Source organism: Apteryx rowi, unplaced genomic scaffold (assembly GCF_003343035.1).
Source record: "Apteryx rowi isolate R43461 unplaced genomic scaffold, aptRow1 scaffold_0, whole genome shotgun sequence".
Taxonomy (NCBI): Eukaryota; Metazoa; Chordata; class Aves; order Apterygiformes; family Apterygidae; genus Apteryx; species Apteryx rowi.
The window spans coordinates 8,557,260-8,568,582 of NW_020447195.1; the positions used below are offsets into that span (position 1 = coordinate 8,557,260).

General features: G+C 48.8%; 1 protein-coding gene across 1 annotated transcript in view; it reads right to left on the minus strand.

The window, feature by feature from the left end:
• The window catches only part of LAMA5 (laminin subunit alpha 5), a 98,985-nt gene extending 97,875 nt beyond the window's left edge, over positions 1-1,110 (minus strand). The window contains exon 1 of the mRNA XM_026055984.1: positions 1,042-1,110. Within this exon, the coding sequence (XP_025911769.1) occupies positions 1,042-1,110 (69 nt within the window). The remainder of the gene's footprint in view (positions 1-1,041) is intronic.
• Between the last annotated feature and the right edge of the window lie 10,213 nt (positions 1,111-11,323).

Below are 11,323 nucleotides of genomic sequence, written 5' to 3' on the forward strand. Positions count from 1 at the left end.
GGGGGGGGGGCGGGACAGGCCCGACGGGACCGACCGCTTTAAAAAAAGTAAGAATAATAATAACCGACAGAGGAAAGGGATGGGATCCTCAGGGAAACAATGTGCCTATTGTCTCTGCGGGGCTGCGCTGCCTCCGTCCCGCTCGCTGGTGTTTTAGGACGTTAAACTCCATTAACCAATAGGTTGGTTTATCTGCAGCAAAAGCTAACTCTATTACTAATTAACAAGGCGCTGGAAGGCCCCACAAAACGTCCAAGTGACTTTTCTCGAGGTGTTTGTTTCCGTCGGGTTTCGACAGCGAGGAGTCACTTCCAGCTTCCTCGCCGAGCCTGGCCGTTGGGAAGGGCTTTGCTTTCTCACCTAAGGGCGGAAAAGCAGCAGAGCAATAACCCCCCTCCCTGCCCATCCCTCCGCTACCCAAGCGAGCCGCACCACGGAGGGACCGCGAAAGGACGGACACATTGTCAGGTCTCCTCGCGCTGCTGGGGGACGATGTCCTAAAGACAAGAAACTGTACGCGTTACAAGAAGTTAAATGCAACAGTGCATAAATTAACTCAGCAAAACGCTACTTGGATTTTCTAGCACACAGAGACCTTTTTAAATCCAAGAACTGTATGATACATGTTACTAAAGAAAACGCTGTGCCTGAACTGGCCAACACTGTTTCTTTAAACTAAGAAGATAAATGATAGAGACAAACTAAGATCAGGTCTAGAGTCCAATCACTTGGATTGTTAAAGTATTTGAACCCTATGGGAAGCAAAACAAGGTCTTACGCATGCCCGAGTCTTTGCAGTCTGCTGCTGAGCATTTGCCTGTTATCTCACATCATCCTCTCTGTTTCTCTTTTGTGGACAGCCTACGAGGAAACAACCCTCTTGGAAATGGTACTGTCTTAAATACGAAAAGCTTTTTTAAAACAAAAAAAGAATTATTAGGTGCTTGGTTCAAACACATAGCTAGCAGCACTGCACGCACGTACCCATTGGCACGTACCTAACAGGCTACGCGGTTACACTCATTTCAGCAGAAGCCCTACCAGCGCTCTCAAGGGCCTTTGGAAGATCCTTTTTGCTGCATCCAAAGCACTGTACGTGACCCACGACATAGCGATATATTGCAAGATTACCGTATTGAGAGAGTGGAGCCGCGGTCGCCGCAACGCCCTTTGCTGCAGCCGGTCCGACACCGGCAGCATTTCACCCCGGCGCCGCGTGGAGAAGCTGGTGGGTGCCACACGGCGAGGTGGTGGCGAAACCCAAGCCCGCCTGCCAGCGCGCACGGGGCGCGGGCCAGCGCCAGCTGTGCATGCCTGGCACGGCGCCGTGCGGCATTGCATTCGCGTGACCTCACGGCCCGGCCCGGCGGCGGCTGGAGGTGCTGGTTCCACATGGCGAGCGAGCGCTGGAGCACAGCGCCAAACCCATTCGCTCAGAAAGGCTTCCTAAAGGGCCTCCAAACAGCTTTTAACCCCTTCCTGCTTTTCAATTCTGCAGAGATTCCCTCCCGGCTTAGTATAAAACCTTACTTAACAGACGACTTTGTCTTTTAATAACTAAATAAAACCTTTTGAGACAAATCCATATTAAAAAAAAATCAGGCAGTTTTTGCCCTTTGAACTGCGTATTAAAATGCATAGCTGCCTCTGGAGAAAGTGGACCAGCCACCTTTGAGTACACTTGTGCTCTGTAGTAATGGTTAACTAACATGTCCATGTACGGGAGACCAGCACTCCACAGGACAGGAATTAAAACTTCCTTAGCTTTATCAAATGCCACACTTAATTAGCTGCTTATATCCCATGGTATCTGTGAATATATAAAAAGAATTAACAATGAAAACAGGGCACAGATTAGGAAAGTAACTTTCTTCTACTCCCACAAGAGTTACATGGCAAAACGCTAGGGCCAGTCTAATATCTCTAATCCCTCTAGTGGTAACGTTGTGGCACATAATTAATCACCCTTCCAAAATGCAATTAAGGAAAGTGAGCAACCCATGCAGAGTGAAATCACAGCGAACACGTGGGTTTTGTGGCACAGAACCAGCAGCACCAGGCAGAAAAACCACCTTTCGGCAGTCTGCGCTGGCCTCCTGTTAACTGCAGAGCAATTTTGCAAAGACAGTTTCAAAGACTGAAAACATACTTAGGCTATTTTAGGGTATCTAAAGTTTTCAGAGATGCAACGGAAAGAGTTTGAAGACAAAGTTCTGACTTTTGGGTTTGTTTTTTTTTCCCAGCATAGAAATCACCAAAAGAAAGGGGCAGAGGGCTTATAACATAGTTAAACATCCTATTTTGAGGTTAATCGAAAAATTTAGGTTAACTGCCTGAGCTCCTATTCTGATGCCATCTCAGTCACGCTTAGGAAAACAAGATGTGTGTGCTAACCTGGGCCAGAAACAGTCCCATCTAGCAGCATCTCATCTGAGAGTCACCCGCGGCAAATATTTTGGGTGAAAACCACTTGCAGGCAGAGGACGAATACTCTGTTCCCCAAAATGTCTCTCATCTATAACAGCCTCAAACCAGCCTGAATACTGAAGCCTTTCCGCCCTTTGAGAAGCTTTTTTTAAGCACTGACTGGATATTTATCATTCATGTTATCTACTCGAATCCCTCTCTTTGAATCTAACTTCTCGAGCGCAGCAATGGTGCTTCTTGGCTTGGCTTCATGAAGCTATTGCCTCCAGTGAAGCACTCTGAAACAGGAGGTGTTGAAGCAGAAGGGAGTTTTCTGTTTAAATCCAATCCACTAACAGTGAATGCAGAAAGAACTGCAGAAACCTAGCCCGTGGCAATCTTACCCAAATCTGTTCTCTGACCCTACATGTAACAACACGATTTCAGCCACACTGCTATCCATCTGCAGCCCTTAAAGGCAGCCGAGCTCCACTGAAGCTTTATTTTTACCTCCCTAAAAATTGCAGGACCATAAGAAGCTTGCCGTAAGAAACAGCGAGCTCTTTAAGTAAGCAAGGTGCAGGATGATAGCAGGGTTTTGGGAAGGTGGAGGGGCAGGAGGAGTTTAAAACAGATCTGAAGACAAATTTAATGTTTGGGCTCCCAAAGTCTTCCCTGATTAGGGAACTTAGTTGCTAAACCAGAACAAAGATTCAGGAAATACCAGTCACCACTTTTCCTAGTTATGCACCCTTCCAACCTACTGCAGAAGTGCAGGGCAGCGTCCGAGTCCCACAGGTAGAAGCGAGGCCTGTCAAGAATTTCAGTGTTGATGCTGAAAAGTTCTGCTTGCCTAATTATCTTCTCCATTTTTTATGTTGTCTATTACACAGAGAAAAGAAAGAAGATGCTCCTCCTTCGGGGAAAACCGGCGTACGGCCAGTCAAAGCAGAACCATTGCCTTCCCTTGCGGTACTGAGGCACCGCTACGTTCAGAGAGGACAGCAGAAGGCCAGTGCCTGAGCCAAGGGATACAAGTCAGCACATGAATTTTGTGCTGTGGGTTGTGTGGGGTCAGGAACACTTCATCTTAAGGAAGGTTTAATTTCTTTTCTACTACCCTTCTGCAAGTAGCATGGAGGAACATGTTTCCTGAGCTTTGGTCTGCGGTGGCTGAGAAGTGTGATACAAGATGGCCATTTTCATAAGCACGTCATGTCTTGGCATAAGAGCGTCAAGAGCAGCTACTAGATGCTAAGAACTGATTCCGCGCGAGCTGGACTTGAACCGACACGAGCAAGAAGAGCATCCGATAGGCTTCCAACACATCTCTGGAGTTATAATTTTACAAGAGAGACTGGAAAAGAAAGCCAAAAACCCCTAAACAAACAAAAAAACTTCCCCCACAAGCAGGTTCCTGGTCCTCTGCCTTTCAGTGAGACCTGCGCTGAATTTGCTCAGTTCACAAAGGCCTGGAAAAGTTTCCCCTCCTGTTCATATAGACCCTTGCACACCCAGACACTTCTGCAAACTCAGCCTGCAAACACAGCCCCAAGGTACATTTTCCCTGTTTGTTCTTCAAACTGACAGCTCAATTACAGCTTTTTAAACCCTTCTGCATAGGAGGAGCTAGGGCAAAGTTTGCATCTACGGCGGGAAAGGAGTTAAGAGTTTTGTTGAAGGCATGAGGAATTTGACCAGAATCTGCCTCGAAGACTGGTTCTTACAAACGTATAAAGCCAAAGGCCAGAAGGGATGATGAGACTCATCACACTGCCTAATCTGGCCTATTTACCACAATCATAAACTTCCACCCTGCACTGCTATACCAAGCCCAACTCAGCTTGTGTAAAAACACTGCTGATGCTGGTTTTGCGGTGTTAGCAGAAATAGAGTTAAAAATTGGACAAGCCTAACCAGGCTGATAAGGCGATGCAACAGGAAACAAATCCGCTAAGATAAAAAGTCTCCTTTTTATCTTTCCAGAGCTGAATTACATTATGTGAAAATGCAGAACCCTAAAACTAGCAAGCCCCAAGCGAGCATTAGCAAGAGCAGAATTGGGAGACATCTGGAATTAACGTTTTTTTTTTCCCTCTTGTAAAATTACTTTAAGGTATCTTATATCCTCACTAGTCTTCTCTCTTCCAACATTTATTCAGATCCAAAAGACTGTTTTGACTCAAAACTTCTGGTCAATTTGCCAGGCCTGGGCAGTACCTTTAAGTTAAAAAAGGGGATGTATCTGTGTTTTGTCTGCCGAGGACATTTTCGCTACGAGATCAAGAAGTTTCATAATCTAGCGGGACATGTTACTCTACACCAGCAAATTCAATTCCCTTGAAGGTCAGGCTGTACCTTCCCTGTAATCAATGGCCCCCGAGCCCTCCCGAAGCCAGAACAGGTGTTTCATTCATGCTGTCTCTCTACCTGGCAAGAGCCCAAATACTTTCTTTTAAAGCCCAAACTCCATATTACTCCGGGGCGCGCTGAGGACATACATATGTGCTGTCTCCTAGACACGCTTCAGGCTTGGTCATCGTTAGCTACATGTTTTTCTTTGCACAAATCATACAGAAACAGCTGCTTTTATGTTAATAATTAAAGTATGCTTTAGATTTACGCCATCCAGCTCTCCTTCTGGCTGGGAGGATCGTGAAGGGCCCCACGGATTTAACGAGCTGACATGTCAGCAGAGATCAGTTCACCCATCGGGAAAGCGCAGCTACTTCTGCGTGAGGCACGGTAGCGGGTTCTTTTCTAAGAGATCTGGTGCTAACAYCACMAWCTGCTGAAAACAACAGKTCCTGGAGCAAATTAGTAGCTAACATCTCAAAAGAAAGATCTCATCCAGATCAGCAAGGCAAGATACCTGCTGCCTGCTCTGCAGTCTGCCTCAGCCTGCCCTGCCTTCCTAACTGCATCTGTTCAGCCGGAAAGCTAAGGGCTCGCTTAGACCAGGGAAACGCTCCGATTGCATGAGCACGACTGCACCGGCACAACCAGAGCTTGCGTCCGTGTTTGCGACACAGCTGCCTGCAGGGAACACAATGCTGATGCAGATATACCTGCTCCCCAGGCAGCCAAAGAGCTTCCAGTATGAAAGCAACTTCTAAGTCCAGAACTGTCCTTTTGTTCGTATCTTTTGTCACCTACACTTCCAGGTCAGGGGCTTTAAGGTTAGACTTTCCCTTTCCTGTAATCAGGTTGTTCCAAACCAGCTCTTCTGGCTTCGCATGAGAAATCATGGTGCTCGTGCCCCAGATTTGACTCAAAGGCTATGTCAAGATCAGCGTGGTAGACTTAGCTTGGCTTCAGCCTTGTTAGGCCTTCAGGCATTGCGGCTGTGCCTAAACAGATGTGCAGATGCATGCTGAGATGCTCTCCTGGGTTCTGGTCTCCAAAATCCAGAAAATCTTAATCAGAAATCTCCACCTGGCCCACATGCCTGGACTGACTTTCAATGAAAGGAGAGGGGGAGGTGTCCACCGTTGCCACATCGTAACTGGAGCCAGGACACAGCAGGGGCACAGGCTTGAACATGCTTCTGATTCCACCAGTACAGACATAACTGGGGTCCCAGTAGGGCAATAATCACACTATCATATCATATAGAGGCATTTTCCCCAGGACTGACGAGACCTAAAATCATGCGCTAAATCAACTTCTAGTACGTGGACTTGATGGGGAGACCATCTTCTCTGCCATACAGGATAGCACCATTCACATTTTCCTACTAAGTTTTAAGCCCTGTTTCTTTAATGAGAATTAATAGATGCTGTTCTTACCTGAGAAGTGTCATTAAGAAGAAGCAACAGGCTCCAGCAACATTACAAATGTCAAAATTGCTTTGCAGAACAGGTCTCCTTAACAAATATCCCAGACCAGCAAACATCCTTTGGTTTGCATAGGTGTTTTGCAAGCTGAAGGGCATGCCCAGCCTAACGCACACCAGCTGTGGCTCCACGAAGGAATTAGCAACAGCTGAACCTGAAGAAGGTAGTCAGCTGCCATGAAAAAAAAATGCAGAGAGCACCACCCTTTTGTAGCACCCTTGCTTTGAGTCAGGAAACTGCGAGTTTATGCACATGCTGTTTTCCCTGTGCCCAACCATTCAAACAGCTAACAGAGATTTGTACGCAAAATGCATGTACAAACTCATACAGTTGCATACAGCAGTGCAGGCAAAGTCTCTCTCCTTGCAGATACAATTTTAAGAAATGGTATTTGAAAGAACAGACAGTGGGATGTTTGCTGGGAACCCTGGAGAGCTTCACCCTCAAATACCACGCTAAAGCATTAGCTGCCTTCCCCATCAAGGTGAACAGTTTTTGCAGGAGTTTCTACGTGGTTTTGAAGCTGTAAATGTTCCAGATATCGTTTAACAAGTAATACCAGTCCCTTATCAATCACAAGGAATACAGTTAGAGGGAGGGGCACAGCCCTGGCAGGCCAACCCAGTAGATCTATTGAATTCAGAGGAACAAATATTTAAAGTTGGGATTTCCCTGTAACCTCCAATCTGCAGTTGAGTTTGATATTTAAAAATGCAGCAAAACTGAGTGAAGCAGCAAGGCCACGTTCCAGATATAAAGCTCCAGTTTTTGCTGCTCCCCAGCAGCTTTTCTAATTGCCCTGCACATGTATTCCCAGATGCAATGAGAACTGTGGGGCTTATAAACAGTGCCAGCTGGTAAAGAGGTTAGATGCAAAGCTTGAAAAGAAAAATGTTAAAAACGAAGGGTTTCTTCCCTCGTCCCTTCCAAAGCAGTTCTTGAACGTGGGAAACAACCTCATTCCCCAAGTCCAGGAAGCTGAATGGCCAAGGCCAGCAGCACTGGTACAACGAGCGCGTGGGGCCTCTGCCAGAAGCCCCTCTCCCAGCAGAAGCATCTCGAGCACGCGGGTCCCTCTGCTTGGGGGCACTGACCGGCCCCGGCGCGAGCTGTGCTGCAGCCAGCCTGAGCGAAAGCCGGCGCTGCGCCTCCGCAGGGAGCCTGAGCATCGTCTGGCCTCGATGACGCTGAGCTCCACGCTTTCATCCCTGCCCTTTCCAGTTACTCCTGAGCTGGAAGGAGAGAGACTAGCTGTTACCCGAGACCGTCTCCCCACAGGGCAAGGGCAGTGCCGGAGGATGGACAGAGCTTAGCTCCAAAGCRCTCCAGCTGCGCATTGCAGGCTCTGCCTGTGCGCAACGCCTTCTTTTTTTCTTTTTTTTTTTTTCTCTGGGACACACTCAATCCAAGCACAATATTGACAATAAATGCTTCTTTCTGAGATTCCCAGTCCTAATCCGTGGGACTTGGAGAGGGCGAGAGCATTGTAATGAAATATTAGCAAGAGTTGCCTTGGTAACTGCCCAGATGAAGCCCTCTTATATTCACTGAAGTTCTCCCAGCGTGACTAATACCTCCCGGGCTATAGTTACACCACTCCGAATGTCCTGAATGCATGACCAAGTCAGCAGAGCAAACACACTCAAGCCCCATTTATACGGTTATGGCTTAATCTGATTATTTTGTATTTTGACCAAGAGCAGGAAAAATCTGCAGAGTTGCACTCCGCAATCACTGGAGTTGCACTCTGCAGCCGCTTTCATCTCGCCCCTCTCGCTAACTCAAGCTAATATTTCCCATGCTGCATTTCCTAGTCAGAAGAAACAGCAGCCTAACAGCTGAGCGCAAATTGCAGGCATCTGTTAAAATGCATCCGGCGACATTTTCTTCGCCCCGTTAACCTCAGCAGCGAGCGTAGCAGGTGGGGAGCGCCACGGCCTTCGTGCCGCGCAAAGCAAGGAGCGCTTCGTGCACAGGCTCTGCCGGTGCCCTGCAGCAAAAGCCAGGCCACAGTTTTCAGCCAGTTGAAACAGCTGGAGAGAGGGAAAACCGGCAGACCATGGGACACGGGGCAAGGCGCTGGCAGAGGCGCTGGGCCCCCATCGCTGGCCGGCAGAGGCAGCCCCGGGCTGCAGTCCCGCTGCCCCAGCAAGGTCCCCGCGCAGCACTGCCGCCGCGGCGGAGGAAACGGCACCGGCTCCTTTGCGAGCTGCAGCCGGCAGCGGCAGAGCCCTCGCATCGCTCCGAACCAGGCTCACGCGCTGTACTGTGTCCCCTCACCCCAGCTGCCCGCCCAGCCCTTAATTTTCCTGTGGCAAAGCTCCTTCCGCTGCCAGGGCTGAGGATTTATAGGTCCCAGTGCCCCGGTTCCTCCCTACCACTCAGTCTGACTCCTATTTCCYGGGGCAGGATTTTGACTTGTCGCTTCCCCTGCGCGGCACTGGGGACACAGCACCCGCAAGGAGGAGGACTAGCAAGAGCAGGAACGCTCATCTGCTCGCAGCTTTTTGGAACTGCGCAGCATTATTTCCTTTGACAGGATAATCTCAAAATTCGGACACCCATTTCCGTCCAGCAGGCAAAGCTCCCAAGACTCCTGCTTTCTATCTGAGAGAAGGCAATTGCGACACATTTAGGCACATCAGAGAAAGCTGGGGGCTTCAGGAGCTCTCATCTCCAGGCTGCCAGGCCAGCTCAGCGAGCCCGGGCGCTCTGCTCTGGGTGCGCGCACACGCAGCCGGCTGCACGTCAGCGCTAGCGCCAGGGCCCGTTCGCTGCGCTCGGGCTCGCGCTCTGCAACGTGCATTAGGCACGGGAGCTCTGGGAGGGCACAGCAGAGAGCAGAGGTTCAGGTTTAGGACTGCTGTGTCAACGCCCGACCCAACGGTGAGGACGCATACTGAGATTTCTTTCTTCTTCAGTTAAACGGTGGGGGGAAATTAGTAGCTGTCCAGGCATTCGAGCAGAAAGCCCGAGGACGGCTCAGGGAACGGCTTGCAGCTCCTCCAGGGTGACCACCRAGCTGCGTCTTGCTGTGGCCACAAGATAACTTGACTCTCAGCACTGCCCGTGGGCTTTCATCTCCCCGTGGGGCCTGAGCACAGCCGTACCCTCCGCAGCAGTGATYAGCCTCAGCTAGCGCGGGCCTTGCTCTCCTGGGGAAAGCACAACCTAGCAGCACGTGTGCATCTCCTTCATGCAGCTGCAAGCGCTTCCCCAAGGGCTGCTACTGCATTGCCGCTGCGGTTCCTGCAGACGTACCCGACTGCTACCAGCATTGCTGCTCAGGACAGAGCTCCTTCAGCCTCCAACCTTTGCCTGAGCGGCTGGTTAAAAGCAGGACACCTCCCGGTGCTCTGCTCAGCACAGCGTATTCCTGCTCATCTTGGTGGTGGAAAAAAGCTTCTCCAGCAATGGGGAAAAGTAAATACGGTGGCACAATCTCTGCTGGCACTAGGGGCTCGCTGTACGGTTTGCTTCTGGGCTGCACTAACTTGCATATGAACCTGCTCCTGAAAGTCAGTTTATGGGGGATACAGGAAAACATGTTATCGCCCGGCTCTTAAGCAATTCGCCAGTCCCGGCTGGCTCAGCCTTTAACGCAAGGCGCAGTCAGGCTGTGCTGCAGTAAAGGAGATATTTATACCTTGCATTAGTATTGGTCTCYTGCATGCAACACAAGTGAGTTTTCACACCTGTGTCCAACAGAGATAAGAACTAGCCATGGTTTGGGCTCCATGTCAGGAAAAGATTTTACATATTTCCATTGTCACAGGCATTAATCTGAAATCTAAATTACTTCCTATTTGGGAAAGCATCTGAGCTTTTTCCATGCAGATTATTCCTGCACTAGCTTAATATGGACAGCTAGGTATTTTGCACTTAAAAATAATTCCCCCCAGGAGGAAAAGATACCAAATAGGAAAATAGGAGCCTTCTCCAAAATAGAAAAGCTATTAGCCTGTTTCTAGCATCAGAAAGATGGTGCCACAGCCAAGAAACTAATCTACAGCTGAGACTCAAATCCCTTCTGTACTATGGTTTACTGTGTGACCTTAGACAAATCACTTAGCTTTCTCTTTGCCTCTTGTCACCAACTTGAAATGAAAACAGTAGCAGTCATAGGGTGTGATGAGAATAAAAGCTGTGAGATACTCAACCACCAAATGTTAGTGCATTTTTAAGTCTGTTAAAAATGGATTTAACAGCTAAGCCCTGCTTGATTTTGTAGGTTCAATAACCTTCAGTGAAAATCCTGCACATGCTGCCCAGCCTCTCTGGCTCGCCTTCCAGGAGATTAAATGGCTAGCACAAAAACTGGCAAGTTTGTCAGAGTTTAAGCAGTTCGGAAACATTATGGTCCCTAAACTCAACTCCAGGGACCAACAAATGGAAAAGCCATCACCAGCTCCGAYGCCCGGGAACGGGCACAGCCCGCGAGGTTCCCGAGGCCACGAGCTCAGGAACCGCGGCGGGATGCACAGGCAGCTCTCCGCAAACGTCCCTGCTGCTTCAGGCTGCCGAACTGCAGACCTTCAGTTCGTCTCRGAGGACGAGCTGGTTGCAGGACGGCTGCTGGAGGTCAGCAACCCTTGTTCATGTGCGCGCTGAAACACTTGGGGATCCTTCAGTGCAAAATGCTGCGTGCGGTTTTGCAGCTGTAACACTTCTAATAAGGTAGCTGGAAGCACAGTAGAGACTAGTGATGGGTTTGTTCTTTGGCTAATGGCTTTCAGCATGGGATTTTCCTCCCTTACAATAACCTGCAATTTCCTCAGCGCTTTAAGGATGTTTGCATTGTGCATAGCTTTTGTGCAATTGTCTATAACCTGCGTACTGACATCCAGGTAACCAGAGATGCCTTCTTGTGCTCAGAATGGCTGGTTTGCCGTGACAGATCTTGTTACCGCTTTTAAATGCGCTGCGTTAATATGAAGGATAATATTTAAAATAAAGAAGAAAGAAACCTCAGAACCACAGCTGGGCTATTTGTAGGAGGTTTCTCCTCAGTTTTCAAAGATCCTTGAAAAACTGGCAAGGAAACCAAAAGCTATTTTACCTTCTTTAGAAGCACTAAAGGA